Genomic DNA, 24,858 nt, shown 5'->3' on the forward strand with positions numbered 1-24,858 from the left:
CCCTTCATCTTTCTGGTATCTCTTGTTCTCAGGATTAGCAGAAGGGAAGCTGGGGAAGTAATATTGCTATTGCTTGTAGGAAAAATGGTTCTCTGTTAATTCCAGCCATGCTGTGAAGCTCATTCACTTTCATGCCACGATCAGTCCTGCACATGGTATTCCTCTGCCAGTAAAGTAGGAAGCAGAGTGTACTCTGTTTAGGAGGGGATTTTAATCATCCTGAATTTTAATGAAGGAAGAATAACCTTCATTAGGATTAGTTTCAGATTCACCCTGCCCGTGGAAGGAGCTGTTCTTTAGAAAACATGGCAGCTCCAATGAGTGGGAAATTTGAGATTTTCTGTTATTTAGAGACCAGCCACTTTGGTCACATGAAGACACAGGAGTAGTTTGGAGACGTGATGTAGTCTGTGGGAGAGCACTTAATAATTAGTGATGTTTGGTTTGAACAGTGCTTTTACCTCTGCAAATGCCTGAAAACACGTTAAAGGCAATGAAGCACTTCATCCATGTATTAAAGCACAACACATGAATTCAGCTCGTTTCCTTCAGCCAGCAATTACATTTTCTGTATTGCCTTTTCACCATTAATAGTGTGTTTAACTAGAAGTGTAGACCAAATGGTGTGAGACTCAGGCAACAGGATCAAAACTCTAAGAACTACTGTTTCACTTAAACCAACTAAAAGGATCCTCAAAAGTTTATTATTGAGTTGCCTTAGATGCTAATTTACTTTCTATATTGCTTTTCCTACCACTGCAGGTTCCAAAAATACTTGGGTATAGGAGGAACATTTTATCATAGAATCATAGGGCTGGAAGGGGCCTCAGGAGGTCATCTAGTTGAGCCCCCTGCTTCCAGCAGGATCAACCCCAACCAAGTCATCCCAGCCAGGACCTTGTCAAGCTGGGACTTAAAAACCTCTAGGAATGGAGAATCCACCACCTCTCTAGGCAACGCATTCCAGTTCTTCACCACCTTCCTGGTGAAGTAGTTCTTCCAAATATCCAACCTACACCTGTCCCTCTTTAATTTCAGACCATTACTGCTTGTTCTGCCATCTAACACCACTGAGAACAGTTTCTCACCATCCTCTTTTGAGTACCCCTTCAGGTAGTTGAAGGCTGCTATTAAATCATCCCTCAGTCTTCTCTTCTATTTTCATATATATATGTATTCTCCAGCCTTATCAGAGGAGTGTTGGGCAGAATCAAGGATTAACAAGATTAAAAATTTTTTTCTCTGAGGATGAATGATATGTTTTATACAATATTAAAATAACAACTTACATCGCATACATTGTATTATGGTATCACTGGAATGGATCAAATTTTCCCCAGTCTATTTCCTTTGAATTCAGGGGAGTTACCACATGAATCTTTTTGAGCTAGGGAGTCTGAAATACTGAACTGTCTTCCAAAAGAAATTGTTTAAAGTGTTGTAGCTATGTCGATGTCATGTTATGAGAGAGACAAAGGTGGGTGTGTCAATCTTTTATTGGATTAACTGCTGAAGGTGAAAGGGACAAGCTCTCGAGAAGTTGGTCCAATAGCAGATATCACCCCGTCTATTTTATCTTTCTGAAAGGAGGCACATTTGGAAAATGGCAGCAAGGAATAGGAAATGTTCAGGCTTTCTGGAGCTGAGGGGGATCATGCAGGTATTTCTGTGCTCGTTCACAGCTTCTCCTGCTTACCAGATAGGAATTGCCAGACTGGATTAGACCCCAGGGCCATCCAGCAGAGTGTCCTGTCTGACATTGGCTCAGAGGCCTTAGAGGAAGATGTGGGACCCTGCAGCAGGTAGTTGTGGGTCAAACTTCCCCCAGGAAATACCCCTCTAAATTAGAGGCTGATTTACACCCTGAAGCCAGGAGAATTTGCTATTTAAACCCTTTCTGTTAGACATCTGCAGGCTCCTGACAAATAGCCCATCCATTCTGGACTCCTGCTGAGATTTTGACCTCAGTGTTGTGGAGATGAGCTCCACAGCCTAGTGGTGCTCTCTTTGGAGACCTGATTCCTTTGGGTTGGCCTGGGATTCCCTGCCTTTTGCTTTCACGGAACATTCCCTTTGGCTTTGAATCTGAAAAACACCTAGGTATTGATGTTTCTGTTCCTCTCTCTTCCCCTCAGCTGTTTGACCACATCAGTGAAGCTGCAATCACGCTGTGCAATACTGGGAGGGTGGGGTTTGGATACACGGTACTGAACACAAACCAGGCCTCTGCAGACAATCCTCCACCAGGAGTGCCACTGATCCTGCCTGCCACTGTGAGTACCTGGGACAGATGGGTGGAGCTAGTGTAACCACCCTGGTGCTCCCAGCCCCACAAGTATTAGAAATTGGTCTGGTCACCATTCCTTGGCCCAGCAAAGGTGATTACCAAGCCACATAGTCAGTGTGTTTGGATGTAAATCCAGGAGGGGAATGATGGAAGGTTATGGTTGGTGGGATCTAGAGAAGGCCAAATGTATGTGCTCCCTTAATATACACTGAGTGAATGGCCAGCTGCAGGCAGCTTGAGTGTTTTAGTCATGCTTTGAATTCTGGCTGCTGGGAGCTTTGGGTTTATGCTGATGGTGGAGCTGGAGGTCTCATTGCTCAGCCAGCCTCAGAGCCTGGTCTGAGACTCAGCCAGATATACTCCTTTCCCACCTGCCCAATCACATACACCAGCTTATCCACCCACTCTTTCAACACTGCTGATATGATATGGCCATGGTGGTGTCAGCATGTGGATTAATGTCTCTTTCAAATGCTCAGGAGTGTACTTGTATGGATACATTTTGTTTAGGAACAGCCCTTGCCCTTTTGGGTGGCTTCACAGAAGGTCTCAGGAAAGAGGAAAGCCCAGCTTGTCTCTATTGCTCAGTTTTTCTTTGTCTCACATTCCTGCTTTCTCAGCAGACCTCAGCACCACCTCCATTAGGCCCACGCCTGCATGTTTGTGTTCTCTGCTTTGATTGGCTTTGCCTGCAGCTTGTATTTATTCCCTTTGGCACAAAGTAACTCTTCCTGAGGTCATGATGGTCCTTGCGCTGCTGGATGGGCTGGGCTGGGCTGGGGGCTGGAAGGCCTCCCCTGCTCCAGTACTGCAGTGCCTCCCCATCAAAGCAGTCTCTGTGCTCTGGCAGCAGGATGTGAGGGTGTGTAGCTCACAGAGCTAGCTTAGCCTTTTCTTTTCCATAGCAATAACTAGACTAGACTAATCCTGGAGGCTCCATTGGCAACCAATACAACAGTTAGCCATTACAGAATCAGTCTATAGAGAGTGCCAGGAGGAGCTGGAGCCAATCCCTCTCTTCTGTTCACCTGCCCACCAAGCAGTACTGGTGCATGGGGAAATCAGTCTAGGACACTAAGCAGATTGCTCAGCCCCACATGCAAGAAACCCTGGCAAAGTGCTCACCTTTTAAGTCCCATCTCAGGGTCTCTGCATAGGTCTGGGAAAGCCACAGCCTGATGCTCTTGATGTCCCAACTGCATCCCCATTGGCAATGTAGCAGACGCACCTTTCAGGTTTATTGCACCTTTCAAGTCTCCACTTGCCCATGGAGAGGAAAGAAGATGGCTCTAATATTTCCCCCCCATTTTGAAGGAGCCTGGTGTCCTCACAGATTGCGGCCTCTCTGAGAGTGTGATCTCCTGTCTGAGGTACAGCAAGCAAGCCTGCCTGGGCTAAGTGCTTTGTAATGGCTGCTGCCTGTCTGCCAACACAGCCAAGAACCTGGACTGGCTGTTTTTTTACTACGTGCTAAGCAGAGGGATGACAGAGGAAGGGAAAACAGTTACCAAGGGGCACCTTTCCTATTACACAGGTGCCAGTAGCTTTGTTTGATGGACCCTGCCTGAGGGGGTCACCAAGTCTGGGGTTACCACTGCAAGGGAATAGCTACTCCATGTGGAAGGCTGCCAATCAACCCTGCAGCATGTAAGCCACCAGATGTAAATGTTCTCTGCCCCAACCAGGGTTTTCAGCACCTGGGGAGCAAAGGAAAGCTGGCAGTTGGTGCTGGGTGCGGGGCTGGGATGAGTGCAACAGCAAAAGGGGGATCCCCTGCATTAGGAAGAACCCCTGGTTTTCTCTCAGATGTTGGCCCTCCATGAGGTCTAAAGACTGCAGCACCTACCAGGCCTGCTGCTGGACAGCTCTCCTTCAGCGCTACCTCTGGCAGCCAGCGCCCTCTTACCTACTGTTCTTTGTTGCCATTCCTCTTCGAGGCACTGCCTTTTCAGCACTAAGTTCACCATGTCCTGTGGCTATTGGCAATCTCCTGTGACCATAACAGCTTCAGCATGTTGGAGTGGGCTAATGAAGGACTAAGTGCCCATGCTGGAGTGCACACGGCTCTCCTGGTGACACCCACACTTTCCTTACAGAGGGACTGTAATTTGTGAGAGAAGATAACATAAAACCATGGGCTTGGTTGCATTTTGTCTGTCTGCTATTCCTGCTGATCAAGCCATTCCTTTCCAGTCCTGCTTCTCAGTATTCCTGATCCTGCAGCTCAGGGCCCTCTGTGGTTAGAATTACATACATGCCTAGGGGTTGTCTTTGGCCAGAAGATGTGAAGTGTCTTGCAAAGGCTAGTGGTGTGAAAGGATGAGAGCTTGGCAAGGTCACTGTCATTCGCCAGCATTCTGAGCCATGTAGTAGTGTTGATATGACACAGCTCTGGTTCAGCTTAAGCATGGTGTAGACGCTGTAGTGTGTAGATCGCCATACATTGTTCATGCTTCTGAGGACATTTCTGGCCTTGCTTAGTATGCTCTGGATGTCATTCTTGGTGCCTCCATCATGACAGATGATGCTGCCTAAGTACATAAAGCTGTCTGTGCTGGGTAGGTCTTCATCATCTATCTTGATTGGTTTTGGTGAAACTATGTTGAGAGTCATAATCTCCGGGGTTTTTGGCTAACTCTTAGTCCAACTTCGCATCCAAAGGTGCACAGGCATTGTATCTTTTCCTGCATGTGTTGATGGGTGTGGGAAAGCAACGCAAGGTCATCCACAAAGTCAAGGTGTTCCAATGTGGAAAACGGTGTCCACCTGATATCAGCTTCATTTGTTCTGTTTGCTTCAGCTCAGTACTCTCCGTTCCTTGTCTCTTGCACTCATCTCAGATCTTGGCAGCATCGCCATATATTCAGTGAGCCACTCTGCCTAGTACCATATGTTATCTGTCTCCTGCCTGCTGCAGGGCTTCATTGAATCAGGAAAAAAACAGGTGCTGAAGGTCTATTACCTGCCTGGAGTGCCTGAGATCTTCCAACGGACCTTCCAGATACAAGTGGCCCACCTGGAGCCAGAGAGCATCACCTTGAAAGGAGAGGGAACATTCCCCAGGATCTGTCTGGACCTGCCCAGAAACATCAAAGGTATGGACTCTGCACCCAGCACTCCTCCTTCGGCCGAATGGCAGGCTCTCCCCACTACTTCCTTGCCTGATATTCATATGGCACCATCCCACATACCTCCAAAGAACATGTAGGTTCTGGGAACTATAGGACTGGCAGGGAGTTACAGCTATGCAGGTTGTCCCATTGGAGAACATCAAGCTCTGTCTTAGCACTATTCAGGTTGTTTGGTCCCACTCTGTCTGTTGGCTCAGGGGATTGGTAATGAAATCATCAGCCTCTCAACCCCTGTTATTGGCAGGTGGGGTATGTCCTGAGCACTAACCGGGCAGCAAACATGAGAAAGGATGTGGTCTCTGCCCCAGGGACCGTATTACTTAGAGAGCCAGGTGATATAGCAGAGGCCCAGAAGAGTTCCAGTTAGGAGATGTGCACAAGTCGGGGGGAACTAGAGGGCAGAGAAGAGGAGACTTGAGGTAGTCGCAGCGGGAGAAAACCCCACGCTATGGAGAAGACTGCAGATTTGATCAATGCTGGAGAGGAAAAGCCAGAAGGATTTATGAATAACTTGGATGATGTTTGTGGGCAGTGGGGAGAGAGGACGCAGATCAGACACTGAGGTTATTTACCTCAGTGAAAGGGAAGACAGTGGTGGGAGGGAGTGAGCCGGTGAGGAAAGATGTGGTCATACTTTGGATGAGCTGGAGGCAAGACAGTGAGGCTGAGGCAGTGACCGTTCTCCAAACACATGGGCCATGGCTACACTAGGCCCTGCCTTTCAGAAGGGGCGTGCTAATGAGCCACTTTGGCAGATGCTAATGAGGCACTACCATGAATATGCAGCACCTTATTAGCATAATGGTAGCCACACACATTTCGAAAGTGCCGCTTTTGAAACACTTCCCGCCCATGTAGACAGGGGCTTTTCGACAGGACTTCCCAGACTTTGAAAGCCCCTTCTTCCCAAAACCAAGTGGGCAGAAGGAGCTTTCAAAGTCCAGAGAGTCATTTTGAAAGGCCCCTGTCTACGTGGGCAGTGTGCATTTCGAAAGTGGCACTTTCAAAATGCACACTGCCACCATTATGCTAATGAGGTGCTATATGTTCATGGCAGCGCCTCATTAGCATCTGCTGAAGTGGCTCATTGCCATGCCCCTTCCGAAAGGCAGGGGCTAGTATAGCCATGGCCATGGTGTCAGGAGGGGCAGATTTGGGGGGTCTGAATGGGAAAGAGCCATATGAGCTGAGCTAGGGACAAAAAGAATTGGGGGAGGGGAAGTGAGTAAGAGGAAGAGGGTGGAGAAGGTAGGGAAGAGCTGTTGCCAGTTGTATCTGTTTTCATGAATAGGATCTAGCAGGTTCTGGATGGGAATGGAGGAGGGTGGAAGCAGGGGAGATGTTCTGGGAAGGAAGTTAGAAGTAGAGCAGAGATCAGAAGTGCTGGAAGAGAACAGAACTGATGGCAGAGCTGCCTGAGGAGAGGGCTAATCTGTAGGGAAGGATGTAAGCGCTGTCCCTGCATTTTCCTCAGTAGGCCTGAGAGGTGGGTAGCTATGGCCAGATGTCCTGGGTGTCACTAGGGTGAAAGCTGGCTAAAGCCCATGCTTATTTCTTGACACACAAACCCATTGATTCCTTCTGCAGGAAATGAAAAGTATGAGAAAATCCTCAAGAAGGTAAAAGAGAAGATAGAGAGAGAGATTCAGAGAAATGAGACACTTGGCCACCCAGATGCAATGGGTTCGGAGCCATCCCTGGACCAATCTGGTGCCATGGTAAGAAAGGCAGCTGTTTCCTTTAAAAGCATGCCAGCTTCCTACTGCCCTGGCCACACCCCATTGCAGCTATCCTTACTTTGGCCTGTACTGGCTCTTAATACCTCCATCCTCATGAGATGACGTACACTATATATCACCATAGCTGCATCTTTGGTAGGTTATCCCCCACCAGTTGCCTGCCATCGGGAATGTGCCTACAGCTGTAACTACTGACTGTATTTGCTTTTGATAATTCTCTTCAGAAAAGGTAACAATCTCAACAATCCTACAGCCCTTCCCGACCACTGGCTTTCAGTAGGACTGACTGTGCACAAAACAGTGCAGGACTGAGCCCAAAGAAGCGCAAAGCCAAGAGAGGGATGAGACAAAGGCATAAGCATTGTGCCTGATCTCTGCAGCTAATGCTTACCACTTAGTGCCTCGCACAGCAGAACCCTCAGCATGCAACTGGTGTTTAGCAATTGAAGCTTATGCAAGCAAGTACTGTGTCACTGATGAGCTATGCTACTCTGAGTGCTAACACTGTTAGCTTAGGCTGTTGTTCTTTTGGGCTGGGAACATCCCTTCATTCTGCTGTGTAACACCCAGGTAACACATTGGGGCAATATCACTGTTTAGTAATGGTGATTTAACTGGTCACTGAGGTGGGGAGGACTGTGTGTTTTACTCAGACCCAATATTTCTAGGGTTACCTGGTCACAGCAAAGTGAACTATTTGAATCTCCAATCTAGTCTGTTCCCTGGTCTTGTTCACCTATTTTCTTATCATCATGGTAGCATCTGATGTGCATGAAGTAACATGGCTCACACCTGTTGTGTGTGATTTGTCCTCTCACATCTTCTCCCCAGTGATTTTTGTGAAGTCACAAACAACTCTGCGTAGGAGTTACCACTCACACAGGTAACTCCTCAGCAGCAGCTTGGTTGATTCCCTCGGGTCTCTTTAATGATATTCAGTTGAATTTTTGATTGTATGGTAATTCCTGGATCTTCCTGTTTTCAATGCACTGCAGTCTGTGGTTTGTACAGATTCATGACAATGGGAAAGAGCGTTTAAAATAGTTTCTTGGGTAAGAAAGCCTAAATAAAATTGCACTATAGTGCATTATACGACTCCTTAAATCTGCACTCTTCTCCATTAGCCGTGTTAGACAGGTGCTCACCTTTCCACCAGCAGGTTTACTACAGTCCAGACATAACAGTATTTGGAGTGATTGTAAATGGTAGGGGCCTATTACATTTGACTTTAAAAGTGACCTTTTAGTGCACTCCAATCTTAAGGTGCTTGGTGTGTTGAAAGTTTCCTGGTTTGTATGACACTTAGCCTAAAGTCTATATATTTGCCTGGCAACTCAGTTTTTAATTGTGCCTAGCCAGAAAGGAAAGTAGGTCATTTACAAGACTGTTCTCTTATGCCAGCACTAGACAAAGTGGCTTTCTGTTAGACTGCAGCCAGATTAACACTTATAAATTAGTTCAGCCTCACTGCATCGCTCAGAGGTGTGAAAAATTCATTTCCCCTCCAAACCCCAAGCACCAGAGTTAAACTGACCTCTAATTTCTGTTGTAGGCTGACCAGCTACTCTCTTTGTTTTCTCCAGTTTGACCCTTGGCTGCAGATGGAAGTGGAGCAGCTGCTCATACAAGAACATGCCCTGGAGCAGCAGAAAGCTATTGTCTTTGGTCGCACAGAGGACTCCACCCTCAGCCAGCATGCTCGTCGAAAACTTGTCAAGTTAGTGGTGGCCTGGTGTTTATTGGCCTATGGAGGCTGCTGACAAGTTCAAACCACATGGGAATAGCTGTGCATCTCTGCAGAGGCCTGTTCCTAGGAGATGATGCACATCTGTGAGCTCTGTGTCCTCAACTCCCACTAACATTGCTGAGAACCACGGGTGCTCAGCATCTCACAGGATGGGTGCCAGAGTTCGGAATTCAGGACAGGTTCTGATTCCATCTCCTGGGTATCCTTATGCAGCTTGCTGGTTGCAATGTGTTGCGTTCCTTGCAAAAGATTTGACAGTTCCATCATCAACTACGAGTGTCTGCCTGGTGTTGCTGAGCTGGGTTTGTCTGCAGCTCTCAGCCCAAAGTCAAATTGCCTTTTGCTAGGCATCATTACTAGCAAAGGACAAAGGCCATCAAATCAGTTCAGACTGGATAATAACCATTGCTGAGGATGGGCCATGGGACTGAAAGCGTCTCATAACAAGCTGACCAGCCTAGCTGGAGGAAAATGTTCCCACTCCTGAGCTTAGTGAGAGTTACACAGATTTCAACTGGATAAGACCCAGCCTGAGGGGTTTGGCTGCTGTGTGGGGTCATGGGGATACACAGACCAAAAAGTCTTCTCATTAATCCTCCTTTAATGAGACAAACACTTCCTCTCCCATGTTCAGCTAGCCCCTGCTTCAGGAGCATTTCCTTCCACTGACTTCACCTTCACTGAAGCATGTGTGTAGGGTTATTGGTGTCCCTAAGTGTTTTCCAGAGTAGTGATGCCTTCTTGAATTGCAGTCCTACCCCAGCGAGGAATGGGCAGGCTTTAGAAGAGCCTTCCCCCCCCCGCCCGTTTCTGTCTGGACGGGCTGGGTTATTTCTAAGAGGTAATGCACAGAAACTTCCCTGAGTGTACTGAAACAAGTTTGGCTGATGCTGTATTACACTAATATATACTAGAAAACTTTTAGTGCATAGTAGCAGGCTTTACATGGGCCAGTTAGCATGCAGCATGGTGGTGTGTTTTAGAAATCTCAGACTGCTGTGGACAAGCTGTTAATGACCCATCACTGGGAATTGAGGCCTGACCAGGCAGCTAGGGTTGAATTTTCAAAGCCGTGAATGGTGATACAACCATGCGACTTGCTCCTGTCTTTGAAACAACCCAGCTGAGCAGGAGGCTGTCATTGAAACTGTGCTCTTGATAATCTTTGCAGAGCTCAGCTGCCTGAATACATCTTGGACTTTGGCTACATCATTCTTGGTAACATCCGATCTCACATTGTCAAAATCACCAACACCAGCCAGTTCCCTGTGTCCTTCCATGCAGACAGACGGGCCTTGCATGATACAGGTAATGGGGACACGACTCTTACGTGGGCTTTAAGTGAAGGGCAGCAGAAATCAAAGGTTAGAATAAACCATCTCTGTTGGATGCAATCGTTTAAAACCTGTTCAATGTTCAGTTGTGCCATGAGAAATCCCACCTCTTTCCATCAGGCCTTGCTATTTCTGACCCGCTCCTCTTCCCACTCTGCCAGCTGCCTTTTTGCTATCTGTTACTTCAGCTGGAGGGACAGAGAACCAGGTTTTCCCCCAGCCCCCTTCACCCAGTACAGAGCAGCTCTCAGCTGATGAAAAACAGCATAACCAGTTCCTAGCCAATGCCCCAGCCACACACACTGTTTGTGGGGGCAGGTGGGAGGGTCTCTGTGCTCCTTTGATACTCAGTTGAAATGATGGTCCCATAGGAATCATAGCCAACTCGCATAAGCAAGAGCAGCCCCAAAGCTGCCCTGATTTATGCTGATGGCCCAAGACTGGCACAGCCCCACTAGAACAATCAGAGACGTGTAGTGTGCTTCCAGGTAGCCCACCCCCAGGGCTGAATGGCTCTCAGTGCAAGAGAAACTCTAAACTAGATTGTACCAAGCCTGCTCTTGTTCCCTTGGGCACTGGGTTCTTTAATCTTGAATTTCATGGGAGCAGAATTGGGCCCAGAGTCATCCTTTGAGATCAGTGTAAGTGTTTCTGCAGGGATCAGTCATTAGCTGATGCTGCAGTCAGCACCTTCTTTCCTTCCCTGGCTGGGGCTCAGCCTGCAGCCAGCTCTTCCTCTACCTGATAGCTGGAGTGCAATGTTCACACTAGCTCATCTTTGTTGCTTTATAGTGCGTGTGTGTGTGTGCGTGCACGTGCGCGTGCACACACACCCCTTCCCTCTGCTAAGTAGAGTCAGAACTGCTATGCTGTGTCATAGGCCACATATTGCTTTTAGCCAGTGGAGATTCTCCTTTCCTTCTGGTACCTATGCTTTTGGAGCAGAGGGATCTGCTTTCTGTCGCTCTGTCATTAGTAAGTTTTGGAGGCCTGTTACTGTGACTTCTGCAAGGTCTAGTTACACTGTGGTGCATATGCATCGTGCTTTCTGCTGACATAAAATTCTAAGTCAGGGATTCCCAACCTATGGGCTGGGACCCAGACATGGGTCACAATTAGTTTTGTTAAGAGTCGCCATCAGCTTGGAGCTCCATGTGGCTCTTAGAGAAATCATTTGCAGCTCTTTAACACTGCCACATCCAGCATTTCTATCATTAGAGTGGCAGTTACACATTACAAAGACAAAAAGCAGTCAAGTAGCACTTTAAAGGCTAGCAAAATAGTTTATTAGGTGAACTTTCGTGGGACAGACCCACTTCTTCAGACCACTTTTTATTTTGATAGTGTATAGACTAGCACGGCTTCCTCTCTGTTACTGTTACAAAGACAGCTTCTCCACCTTTGATATTTGTTGTCATCCCAGGCAAGCCACTTAATAGACTCTTGCAATAAGTAATTTTCACTCCCCCTCCTCTCTTCCCCCACTTTTGCCCTCGCTTCTGTTCTATGTAGCTGGTTTGCTAGTCTTCATTTTTTTTGTTTGTCTTTCCCCCCAGCCCCTGAGTGTGACTCCCCCAGCCCTTCCAGCCTCTGAGTGTGGCGTTTAAGCTGGAGAGCGGGAGGGAGCAGTTTGGGGACGAGGGTCTTTCCCCCACCAAAACTCAGGTCAACTATAATAATAAAATAATAACTATAATAAGTGTAGTGTTATTAATGTGTTTTCACTTTTTTTATAAAATAACTACTGTGAATATATAAACACGGGGGGCACAATTTTATAATCTTGACTGAGGTGCAAAATTAGCTAGTTATGGCACTGCTTTCCCTCGCACCCCTCATTTTTGAATTGCCTTGGATTACCAAGTCTTTCTGAATTGTCAAAATGGGTCCCCATCTGGAAAAGGTTGGGAACTGCTGTTCCAGGTGGTTGTGATATCTGTTGTTCAAGGTTTCAGCATAGAACTGGACCGCGTGAAAAACCTGCCCTACTGTGAGACAGAAACATTTGAAGTACGATTTGATCCACGCAGTGCCAACTTGCCCTTGGGGGATGTGGAAGTGCTTCTGCCCATAAAGGTATGAGGTGTTCACCAGCCCTGTGGCCTTCATCTGCATCCCCTGTTGATAAAGGTTTGAGTGACTATCTGAGCTCGGCTTCCCCAGCCAATCATGGATGAGGTTAGTTCTTCCCCTGGCTGCTCACAAGAGTGCTACGTTATGTCCCTCAGGTTGTGGCTGGTCCAACGTTTAACATCTGCCTTCGTGCCAAGGTGACCATGCCTTCGCTCTGCATCTCCACCAACAAGCTGGAGTTTTCATCTGTCCAGTGTGGGCAATGCCAGGTGGAGACCATCCAGCTCCACAATCAGCAGCAGGTCGCTTGCGAATGGTTCGTCACTAGTAACGAACGCATCAAAAAGGTAAAGAAAGATAGCTTGTGAAATCCCAATCTCTTTCCTTTACTGCCGTTCCTCTTTGTGCCTCTGGCCTCAATTCCATACCCCTTGTTGCCCCAAGGTAGCACTTAATTCAATAGTGACTGTGCATAGGGGTTGCAGAACCAGGACCTACATCAAAGTATCACTCTAGTTTTAATTCTCCAGACATAGAGTCAACTGACTAGACCTTGGATGCATTTTAAGACCCAATAGGCAATCAGCTAATGAAATTTGCTGAGCAGACATTTGAACGGCTAATGTCAAAGACGTGAAACAAGTGGGAACTCCCTTTTTAAGAACATCACAAGACAGCCCTGTTCTGCAAACAGGAATGTGCTTCATTCCTGAGCCCCACGTGTTACTCCTCAGACCAGGGGAGGCAGGAAGTACAAGCTTTCCCAGAGGATTGTGAAAAAGGACCACAGAATCTCTGGTAGCAAAACAAGGGCCAGCATTAATGAGCTCTGATGAAAATCTCATGCAGCCCTCTTCAGCCATAGCTGGTCCCTGCCCTTAAGGGACATTGAGAGAGAACATGAGAACAGCCTTACCAGGTCAGACCAAAGGTCCATCTAGTCCAATATCCTGTCTTCTGACAGTGGACAGTGCTACAGGCCCCAGAAGGAATGAACAGAGCAGGGAATCATTAAATGATTCATCCCCTGTCACCCATTCCCATCTTCAGGCAAAGAGAGGTTAGGGACACCATCCCTGCCCATCCTAGCAAATAGCCATTAATGGACTGAATTTCCATGAACTTATCTGGTTCTTTTTTAAACTCTCTGCTTTAGTCTTGGCCTTCACAACAGCCTCTGGTAAGGAGTTCCACAGGTTAACTGTTATGTGAAGGAAAACTTTCTTTGGTTTGTTTTAAACCTGCAACCTATTAATTTCACTTGGTGACCTCTGGTTCTTATATTATGGGAAGAAGTAAAGAACAGTTCCTTATCTACTTTCTTCACACTGGTCAATATTGTGTAGACCTATATCGTATCACCCCTTAGTCATTTCTTTTTCAAACTGAAAAATCCCTGTGGTGGTGTTCTCGCCTCATATGGAAGCTGTTCCACATCTCTTGTAATTTTTGTTGCCCTTTTCTGAACATTTTCCAGTTCTAACATAACAGGAGAGAAGAGGAAGAATTGCTCAGCTAGAGATGGGGAAGGAGGTGGGGAACGGCCTGTTCTGAGCATCCCCTTGTCTGTTTTGAAATTCCCACCCATACTGCTTATTTCTTGTAACTATCATCAAGAAAAAAGTGCTGTATCCAGTGTCTTTAAGGTCTGGGTAATTGGAGCTGGCTCTGGTTGTCTAGAACTTGTCATTTGTTAGTGTCCACTAATTCCATGGCAATCTCCTTCCATCACTCCTCATCCCCAGCCTGGACTGTAATATACTTCTGTGTCATTGGCAATGGAAACACAGCTCTACTTATGACTGGCTACTTGGTTGGTCTGTGTTCTATGAAGGCTGTGGCTGTCATGATGTTGTGGGGTCTGAGCTAATCATCTGGGTTTGCATGATCAGGTGGATAAGCACTTGCCAGCCAGCCTGCGGCGGAAGCTGCATCAGGAATTAAAATTGAAGCCCCGTATCTTTGAGATGATCCCTGCCTCCGGAATGCTGGCTCCAGGGGAGCGACTGAATGTGCAGGTGAAGTTTGCGCCAGCAGAAGAGGTGAGATTGTCAAGCAGTTGTCACAGAAGGGAGAGGTGATGTGGTCGGGAGAACACAGGTCTGGGTGATAACTTTTATTTCTGTCCCTGCATTGCTCTGTGATCTTGAGCAAGTTATCCAACTTTTAGGTGCCTCTGTTTCCCTCTTTGTGCTATCTTCAATAAAGAGCTTGAGATCAACAGTGAACTGCACTATCAGAGTGCAAAGTACTACTATTCCACTCCTACTAATGTGGTATCACTCACTTCCTATGGTGATGGTCTATGACAGGAGAGCTGTCTGTCTCTCTCCAGGAGCAGCCCTTCTGCATTTAGCAGCACAGCTTTCCTGGACTCTCCATCAGTGCTGCCACCAAACTCTGCCTCCTACGATAAGTGTCCCCTTAAGGGGGAACTCCAAAAGCCATCAAGCTCAGTAGCCTGTCTCTGACAATGGCTGGCGACGGGTGCTTCATTGGAAGGAGTAAGAACCTCTCAGTGGGTTAAGTCAGGCTGATCAGTGCCACACTGGCACTGCCCTGAGGCACGCTGCTGTAAGGCACTGCTGTCAGACATTATGTTCAGGTAGCATGACCCAGCGAGCATGCTCCATGCTGCCGCTCAAGCCTTTCTGTTAAGGATACAGGTCGCTTCCCAGCTGGCTTTGTGTTGTGCATGCACCAAGAACAAGGATGAAATTACCCAAAACATCATTTTGGCTTTGTTCATTATTCAAGTCCCCAGGAATAGTGCTTGGTCCTGGAACCACCCCGAGCCTCAATGTGAACACACTGACCTACAGTCTAAATTCACCAGGGATGTCAGTAAATGGGTGCAACATCATTAACCCTTGGGGCCTTCATCTCTCATGGGTCAGAGATGCCCCACGTGTTTCTGTAGAGCAAGGAGCATGAGAGAATCTCATGGGTTTCTCTTTCTCTTCCCAGAAGTTCTACAGCAACCATCTGACAATGCACATCTCCCAGAGCTGTGACCAGCTGGTCTTGCTTGTTTCTGGATCTGGTCTGGAGCCACTGCTGGAGTTCGTGCCCTCAGTGTTGGAGCTGGGGCCCCTGCTGCCATATGGTGTGGGGGATGAGGCAGAGGTTATAGTGAAGAACCCATGCAACTTCCCCATTGAGTTCTACTCCTTGGAGTTTGACCAGCAGTATTTGACTGAGGAGAGGGTGAGAGGAGAAGGAGTCCTGACACCTCCCTCACTCCCCCATCATTTAAAACCTCTAATGGTTCCTGAGGTTCCAGGTCTTTGTGAAGTGGAACAAAGCAATAGCAGTAAACCATGCAGGAGAAACTGAAGGCCAAGCAGCTATGACACTGGCATTGAGTAGTAACTGAGTTTCATTGCTCCTCAGCTCCCATGGATTATCCCTGTTGGGGTCATTCCCTAGTCCCACAAATCACTCCTACTTCAGGGAAGTGCTCTCTCCCCTCCACTGCTGCTCTGTGACATCAGTGCTTCCTGGCAGAGCAGTTTGGAGCTAGTGAGAGACCTTTCATACTGAATCATAGGCCTCGTGCCAGGGGTCAGGCCTCAAGTGATTTGTGTAACAAGGAGCCTTAAGGTGATTTGGATCTACCCCTGTGGGCAAGAGGCTGTGATCCAGCCATAGCAGGCCAGCACCTCACATTACCTGGTAGCTGCATTGATGGGCTACAAAGAGGCATGGGGCCATCCCAGCTTGGTTAGAAGGGAGGTCTTCACAATGCACAGTCTTTGTGGGAGAGGGAGAGGAGAAAGAAGGGAGAATTTGAGAGGCCTCTGGGCTCTCTCTGTGCTACCCTAAGGGAGGAGGAAATGTTTACTGGAAGCATGTCCTATGCCTTTTGTCCTATGTCTTTTTGGCTACAGATATTGCAGCTGATGAAGGGGTATGATTCCCATAACATCCTGCTGCTGCCCCCTCGCATCCCAGGTGAGAAGCTGCCTCCAGAGCTGCTGGAGTATTACAAAGACCAGAAGAGAATCCTGGATGAGCAAACTAAGGCCAAAATGATGGAGGCAATGAGCCAAGAAAATGGTGAGGACTCTGAGTAAAGGGCAGCTTGTTCTAGACTTTTAAGGAGCAGAACTGTCTGGCATTGAGCTTTGCTGCATGTAGGATTTTCCCCAAGACTAAATATAAGTGAAAACGCTGGTGAGGGAAACTGAGGTATCCACATGGAAACACTCTTATTAACTGGCCTTCTATATCAGTCCTTTTATGCATCAGCCAGCAGTTCCCAAACTGCACTCTGCATACTGCTGTGACTTACGGTGGCGAATCTCCATAGACTCTGAATTGTCACTCTGACTTTCGTGCTATGAGAGGAGACTCAGGCCCCACCTGCTCAGTGTAAATCAAGAGTGTTTTCACTGATGTCACTTCCCATTTGCAGTCCTTTGTCATAAAAGGAGAACAGATTCCAGCCCTTTAGACTTCTGTCTCTGAAGACCCCAGTGTGTCATGCTGGAGCCAGAGGGAGGAGCCAAATCATGAAGTTTCATGAATAATTCTCATGCCCACCTAGGTCTAGCTCAGCAGTGTCCAATAGAAATTGAAATATTGCCACGTTTGTGGTGGTCATCTTTCCATATTCTCCACATTCGACCCCTTCTCCCACTCGAAGTAAGTGCTCTGCCTTCCCGCAGACCTAAGTACCCCCTAGCGCAAGAGTCAGCATCCTTTCTGAGGCAGAGTGCCAAAATACGACCTTTTGACCTTTATATACAGTCCGAGTGCCAGTGATACTGTTAAAAGTCTCCAATAGTCCTATTTACAATAGCTTCATTAATAAATGAAGTGGGGTAAAGCAGTCTCCCACCGGCCCCAGGACTTGGGCAGCATGGTCCCCCGCACCCTAACACTCCCATGCCCTGACTTCCACATTCTCCAAACCACTGCCTAGGCCTCTCCATCCCTCTGCCCTGCATCCCCCATTACGGGTAGGAGAGCCACTGCAGGGGATCTTGCCGTGGTCCCAAGCTCCTGGGAGCCCCTCAGCAGAAGCTTGGATTTCAGCCCCGGTGCCACTCTCCAGAGGGGGCCCTACAGCAGGGGCTCAGGATCCAGCCCCAAGCTCTGGAGAGCCCCACAGCAGGGGCTGGGGATCCAGCCCCAGCCCCAAGCTCTGGGGAGTTCTGTGGCAGGGGCTCGGGTTCCAGCCCCAGATCTGCGGTCCAAGAGTCCCATTTACCACAATGTGGTCTCCTATTCACCACATGTAGTGAGTGGGGTCCATATTGGACACCAACGAAGGGTCCTGTGGCGCCTTATAGACTAACAGAAAAGTTTTGAGCATGAGCTTTCGTGAGCACAGACTCACTCCTGTGCTCACGAAAGCTCATGCTCAAAACTTTTCTGTTAGTCTATAAGGTGCCACAGGACCCTTCGTTGCTGTTACAGATCCAGACTAACACTGCTACCCCTCCGATATTGGACACCGCGGCTCTAGCTGTTCCTATCCTTTGCTACCTTTGATACTTACTTCTGTTCCAAGGCCAGTAGGAGCCATTGTGATCCTCTCATCTAGGGCCCCCCACCATACAGGCGAGAGAACATGGTACGGCATAACACATCTCTCAGCAGAGGCCCCTGAATCGTGTGGAGTCACAGGTTGTGGGTCACTTCCCTTCTACAAGTGCATGACCGTTGTAGGCCAGCAGGCTTTACAATCCAGCACACATTTCCCCATTATGCTGACACCTGGAGGAGCATTGCGTTTCAGCTCAGCCAGTCTCTGATGGCTCCATGTGCACCAAATTCCTCCTTTCTGTCTGATACACAGGAATTAGTTATGAGAGCAGAAAAGGCTGACAGGCACGGGTGACCTCCTAAGGTCCCTTACAACCCTAGGATTCTAAGATTCTATGAGGTCAGATTTCTGAGCATGCTCTCTCTATGTACCTAGCTGCTATTTTACTTACTGATATGCTGTGTACATTTGGTCAGTGAACCTTTCTAGGCCATAAATCAAACTCTAACATGTACAGGAAGTAGAGCTAGGTAGTTTAAAAAGCTTGGTGTGAATGTTTGCAAATGAAAGCCCTGATTTGATTGGCTGTTATTGCTGAAATTCCATTATTTATTACTTGGGAATACTTGGACAACTGATGAATCTGAATGGAAGTGCTGCAGACCTATGGCTTGGTGTACACTTCAGTGTTAAGTCAACATAAAGCAGTTTATGTCTACCTAACCTGTCAGGATACATGCTACAGCCTTGTTCCCTCCAATAAAAGTGCCCTGCTGTGCTGACAACTCCACTTCCTCAAGAGGCATAGGGCTTATGTCAGTACAGTTATTCAAGATTGTCCTTGTGGACACTGCAAATCATTCTTGTCAATTTCACAGCTTCAGGCAGGGTCCATGAAATAACCAAGAAAGCTGGGTGTATGGGGGGCTTCAGCTAGATTCTAGCTGCCCTAAGCTCCCTTGCCAGGCTGCACTCACATTGGGATTCCCTGCTCAGAGTGGGACTGCACCCTGGGGTCCTGATTTCCCACTCCCCAGAGGGAGCCTGGTTACACCAAGATTCCTCTTTCCTTTTCCAGGGGCTGCTCCCTAAAATCGTCTAGTCCCAACCCCTGCAGGGAGCACAGCAGCAGGGAATGGCAAGCAGGCAGCCTTGGGGTAGCATCCACCCAGGTCTGTAGCAAGGATCCAACAGCCCCAGGACAGCTGGGCTTCAGCAGCTGGTGGAGAGTGTTAACTGTGCACAGAGCTGAAAGCTGAGGCTCATGCCCATCTTAAGTGGGTGGAACCGCTTCTTGTGAGGACATGCACCACCCACAGACAGAAAGAAGGGCATAGCTGATTAATAACAACCACAGTAATTACTGCAAGTAGCTGTCATGTTAGGTTGTTTTATGTGTAGATGTCAGGGCTGCCTCCCCACTCTGACACGAGTGCAGAAAGTGGGGTCCCACAAAAACCTTAAAAACACCTTTCCTCTACTGGCTCAGTTTAAAAAACCTGGCCAAGGTCACAGATTCTCTGCTTCTTGGGTTGAGGGAGGGGGTCAGGTTAGTCACAGCCACCACCCAACTGGAAGACACACTTGGGATGTCTCCCAGTGCCACAAGCTGTTAACTTTCCTTTAGAAGAGAGCTTGGAAACAAAGAGCCATAATCTGATAGCTGACCTTTCAGTCTAAGGCATGAATATATACAAACTCTTCTCTAGGACACAGAGATCAAATCATTGCCTTAAGAAAGGTAATTTATTCACAAAATGAGAGAAAACAACTAATACATTTCAGTTGCAGCACAGAGAACTACTTCCCTGGGATGCAGGTTTAGAAGTTACAGAGCACAGGGGAGTGAAACAAATCATTAGCCAGAGAACCTGAAGAAGTCCATACCATTTTCAAAATAACCATAACCTGATCGCATCTAATTAAACATTTCCTTTCTACTTACATACCTATGTACTGGTTATGAGATGGTGGGGAGATTTACTGGATTCGTTCCAGCATTTTTGGTCTCTCCCTGCTCCCAGTAGAGACCCAGACAAAGACCCCCTCAAATATCAGTTGTTCCCAGTTTAAAATAATTTCTCTTCCTCTGATTTGGCTTAGTTGACTGCCTCCTGCAGAGAGTTGCCTCTGTAAAGGTTAAACCTTTCCCTGGATTTATTCATGATAGTAGACGTGAACATTTGACCAAAAATCCCTGCTGCAAAAGGTGTTGTTTGCTGTTCATCATGTTGTGCTAGCTGTTCTCCAGCTGTGAAAGTTTGTCATCTAATCCTCAGGCGGGAATCATATTACGTGAGTGACCAATCTTACAACATAAAGAGTACCTAGTCAAAGAGATCCATTTGAGGGAAAGCCACAGGTTGTGTGAGGAGAAATTTCCCCAGGTGTGGTGGGCTGTATGTGGCTTAGGCAATGCCTGAGCCCGCTTGTTACAGCGAGGCAGTAACAGATGTGAAATGGTGAATAGCCATGTACCACTTCCTTTTTATATTCATGCTCTGCTCTCCTCCCTCCTCTTCCAGACGATGAAGAGAACCTGTCTCTCTCTGAGAACAGAGTAAAGCGAATCCCTTCTGGGACCATGCACACTGGCTCCACCTGTACCAATATCTTTCCCTCTATCTCGGTTTTTGAGGAAAGCCGTTCTGACAAGATGGAGTCTAAATTTGAGCATGAGGAAGAAGAGGAGGAGGAGGAGGAAGGTCCTGAAAAAGGACAGGGGCCAGGTAACCACTCCCTCCTCTGCAACAGTTCACCATCCATCGAGGAGGGAATTACACTAATAGAGGATTTGTGTATTCCACCAATTGTTCCTTTGCAGATTTGGCCTCTGGAGCATGCTCACATCTCACATACTGAAAGTCACCAGGTCTGAAAATCCCCTCCTTCGTGTCAACCCCATGTTGCTGGGCTGGAGGGTCATGAGGGTGTTGGCCAGTGGATCAGTGGGGCAATCGTTTCACCAATCCCAGCCTGGTCCACCCTGCCTGGCCTCTCCAAGCTTCACTGTGCACAGAAACCAGGGGGTCCTCTGAGCAAGCTCTTACAACCCTGCCTTCCCCCTCATTCTGCAGCAACCCACACATCCTACAGCATCCATGCTCGTCTATCGCTGTGCAAGCAGAGCAGGGTTTGGTTCTCTGGTTGTGCAAGATGTGCAGCCTGTTAGATCTGCAGGTTTGCACCCACATAACATAATCTGGGATCTTTTTCTTTTCCCGGACACGGTCCCTAGACTCTCAGATGCCCCCTCCCAGTCCTTCCATTCTCTCCTTGTTAACTCCCCTCCTCCTCATGGCGTACCTTGCCAATGACTCTGAGGGGCCATGTGAAACTCCTGCTTCTTCTTTGAATACCGTCCCTGTGGGTGCTCCGCTCTGGGTGTCAGTGCATCCTCACGCTAGCAAGCCCAGCACCAGCAAAGGCAAAGCAGACCGCTCCAGTGTCTATGCCTCCAGCCACGCTGCTAGAAAACAGCACCGCTCACATTCCCCGCAACTGAGTGCTTCACGCAAGTCTGAAGCAGATAACCCTCAATCACAAGGGGAGATGGTGTGGCATCACCACAGGCGCAGGGCATCATCTACGCTCTCTGTATCGCAAGGACTGGCACTGATGTCGGTACCGACCAGTCGCCTACCTATGATGGCACCACATTGCCAGCACTGTTCATCACCTTGACCACAGGCTTCACCATGCCGATCCCACCATTCAGCGTCGTCATTTGCCTCTCAGACCAGACCCCTGACACTGGGTACTAGATCTCGTGGTGCCACTGTATTCCCTTCACAACAGTCAAGCCCTGTGCATCGCTGGTAGGATGCCCCACTGGTTCTGGCCGCTCTGCCATACCATCCTCCTCCTCCATGGTTTGCTCACCATTCCTGCCACCTGGAACAACAGTAGTCCTTGTGGTCAAAACCGGCAAAGACCAACATTCTCAGCCAGCACTGACCTCAGTGCCAGGACCATGCCTATATTTGCCATGACCACCCACGGAAAAGTTCCCTCCATCCATACACCCGGGTACTGAAGGGCCTTCCTCTGAAGGGGAAGGGGCCTCCCCTCTGCACCCATCCTCCTCGTCACCAGATGATGCAGTGCTTTCTAGGTCGCCACCTTCCACTGATGATGCTCTGTCGTTTCAGGACATCTTCCACCATGTGACACAGTCTTGGACAAGGACACTCAAGCAGTCCCAGTGAAGTAGTAGTGCCATTCTCTAGGGTGGTGTTACCTACGGATGAGGCCATCGTGGACCCAGCCATGACCTTATCATAGAATCCTAGGGCTAGAAGGGACCTCAGGAGGTCATCTAGTCCAGCCCCCTGCCTAGAGCAGGGTCAATCCCAACTAAATCATCCCAGCCATGACTATACCAAACCAGGACTTAAAAACCTCCAGAGATGGAGATTCCACCATCTGTCTCAGTAACGCATTCCAGTGCTTCACTACCTTCTTGGTGAAATAGTCTTTCCTAATATCCAACCTACACCTCTCCCTCTGTAACTTCAGAGCTTTGCTCCTTGTTCTGCTGTCTGTGCTGTCTGTCACCATTGAAAACAGTCTCTCTCCATCCTCTTTAGAGCCCCCTTTCAGGAAGTTGAAGGCTGCTATTAAATCGCCCTTCACTCTTCTCTTCTGCAAACTAAAGCCCAGATCTCTCAGCCTCTCCTCATAAGTCATGTCCTCCAGTCCCTTAATCATTTTCATTGCTTTCCGCTGAACCCTCTCCAATGTTTCCACATTCTTTCTACACTGGGAGGCCCAGAACTGGATGCAGATGTGGCCTCACCAGTGCTAAGTAGAGGGGAATAATAACTTCTCTAGATCTGCTGGAAATGCTTCTCCTAATGCACCCCGATATGCCGTTAGCATTCTTGGCTACAAAAGCACACTGTTGACCCATGTCCAGCTTCTCATTCACTGTAATCCCCAGGTCCTTTTCTGCTGCACTGTTACTTAGTCAGTCGGTCCCCAGACTGTAACCGTGCTTGGGATTCTTCTATCCCAAGTGCAGGACTCTGCAGTTGTCCTTGTTGAACCATATAAAATTTCCTTTGGCTCAATCCTCCAATTTGTTTAGGTCACTCTGGACCCTATCCCTACCCTACAATATATCTACCCGACCCCCTATCTTAGTGTCATCTGCAAATTTGCTGAGGATGCAATCCATCACCTCATCCAGGTCATTAATAAAGATGTTGAACAGCACTAGCCCTAGAACCAGTCCTTAGGGCTCTCCACTTGAAACCAACCACTAAATAGATATTGAGCCATTGACCACTACCCGTTGGGCTCATCCATCAACCCAGCTTTCTATCCATCTTACAGTCCATGGATCCAATCCACACTTACTTAACTTGTGGCCAAGAATGTTGTTGCAGACTGTGTCAAATGCTTTGCTAAAGTCAAGGTATGTAACATCTATCGACTTCCCCATGTCCACAGAGCCAGTTACCTAATCGTAAAAGCAAATCACATTGGTCAGGCACAACTTGGCCTTGGTGAATCCATGTTGACTACTCTTGATTGCTTTCCCCTTTTCCAAGTGCTCCAAAATATTTTCGCTGAGGATCCCCTCCATGATTTTTCCTGGGACTGAGGTAAGGCTGAGGGGTCTATAGTTCCCTGGATTGTCCTCCTTTCCTTTTTTTAAGATGGCCTCTATATTTGCCTTTTTCCAATCATCCGGAATCTCTCTTAATCACCACAAGTTTTCAAAGATAATGGACAAAGGGTCTGCAGTGACATCTGCCAATTCCCTCAGTGCCTTTGGATGCCTTAAATCCGGACCCGTGGATCTGTGTACCACTAGCTTTTCTAAGTTGTTCTTAACCTGTTCTTTCCCCACCGAGGGCTGCCCGCCTCCTTCCCATACTGCATTGCCTAGTGCTGTAGGTTGGGAACTGATCTTGTCTGTGAAGACTGAGCCAAAAAAAGCATTAAGCACTTCAGCTGTTCCTGCATCGTCTGTCACTAGGTTACCTCTGTCACCCAGTAATGGGCCCACACCCTCTCTGATCACCCTCCTATTGTTAACATGCCTGTAGAAACCCTTCTGCTTACCCTTTACATTCCTTGCTAGCTATAATTCCAGTTGTACTCTCACTGTCCTGATTACTCCCTGGCATTCCTCAACAACATATTTATACTCCTCCTTAGTCATCTATCCAAGTTTCCACTTCTTATATGCGTCCCTTTTGAGTTTGAGCTCACCAAGGATTTCTCTGTTAAGCCAAGCTGTTGCCTACAATGTTTGATTTTCCTACTGTGCATCAGGATGGTTTCTTCCTGTGCCTTCAATAAGACTTCTTGAAAATACTGTCAGTTCTCCTGAGCTCCTTTCCCCTTCATATCTGTTTCCCAAGGGATCCTACCAGTTCTTTCAGGGAGTCAAAGTCTGCTCTTCTGAAATCAAGGGTCTGTATTTTACTGCTCACCTTTCTTCCTTTTGTCAGGATCCTGAAATCTACCATCTCATGGTCACTACAGCCCAAGTTGCCAGTCACTTCTATTTCTCCTACTGGTTCTTCCCTGTTTGAGAACAGGTCAAGCTGCACATGGCCTCTGCTTGGTTTCTTCAGCACTTGTACCAGGAAGTTATCCCCAACATTCTCCAGAAATTTCCTGGATTGTCTGTGTGCTGCTGTATTGGTCTCCCAACAAATGTCAGGGTGATTAAAGTCTCCAATGAGAACCAGGGCCTGTGATTTGGAAGCTTCTCTTAGTTGTCTGAAGATATCCTCATCTACCCCATCTCGCGGTCTATAGCAGGCACCAACCACAATATCACCTCTGTTGTTACCGATTCTAAGCTTAACACAAAAACCCGCAACTGGCTTTTCTCCCTCCATATACTCCAGCTCTGAACAATGATACTGATCTCACATACGTTACAACTCCTCCTCCTTTTCTCCCCTGCATTTCCTTCCTGAACAGTTTATACCCTTTCATGACAGTGCTCCAGTTACGTGAGTCATCCCACCAAGTCTCTGTTATTCCAATCACCTCATACTACTTTGACTGTGCCAGGATCTCTAATTCTTC

At 47.7% G+C, this 24,858-nt stretch overlaps 1 protein-coding gene across 5 annotated transcripts in view; it reads left to right on the plus strand.

Moving 5' to 3' along the window:
- Positions 1 to 24,858, plus strand: part of HYDIN (HYDIN axonemal central pair apparatus protein) — a 286,881-nt gene that overhangs the window by 167,934 nt on the left and 94,089 nt on the right. For all 5 annotated transcript variants that reach the window (XR_012647429.1, XR_012647430.1, XM_075008458.1 and 2 more), the window contains exons 27-37: positions 2,136 to 2,273; positions 5,205 to 5,382; positions 7,006 to 7,136; positions 8,741 to 8,874; positions 10,076 to 10,212; positions 12,187 to 12,314; positions 12,467 to 12,658; positions 14,204 to 14,353; positions 15,279 to 15,518; positions 16,202 to 16,370; positions 20,331 to 20,534. Coding sequence is in view for 3 of the 5 variants with exons in the window: in XM_075008458.1 (XP_074864559.1) it covers positions 2,136 to 2,273; positions 5,205 to 5,382; positions 7,006 to 7,136; positions 8,741 to 8,874; positions 10,076 to 10,212; positions 12,187 to 12,314; positions 12,467 to 12,658; positions 14,204 to 14,353; positions 15,279 to 15,518; positions 16,202 to 16,370; positions 20,331 to 20,534 (1,801 nt within the window). In the remaining 2 variants the exon portion in view is untranslated. The remainder of the gene's footprint in view (positions 1 to 2,135; positions 2,274 to 5,204; positions 5,383 to 7,005; positions 7,137 to 8,740; positions 8,875 to 10,075; positions 10,213 to 12,186; positions 12,315 to 12,466; positions 12,659 to 14,203; positions 14,354 to 15,278; positions 15,519 to 16,201; positions 16,371 to 20,330; positions 20,535 to 24,858) is intronic.

Source organism: Carettochelys insculpta, chromosome 14, assembly GCF_033958435.1.
Source record: "Carettochelys insculpta isolate YL-2023 chromosome 14, ASM3395843v1, whole genome shotgun sequence".
In the NCBI taxonomy this organism is placed as follows: domain Eukaryota; kingdom Metazoa; phylum Chordata; order Testudines; family Carettochelyidae; genus Carettochelys; species Carettochelys insculpta.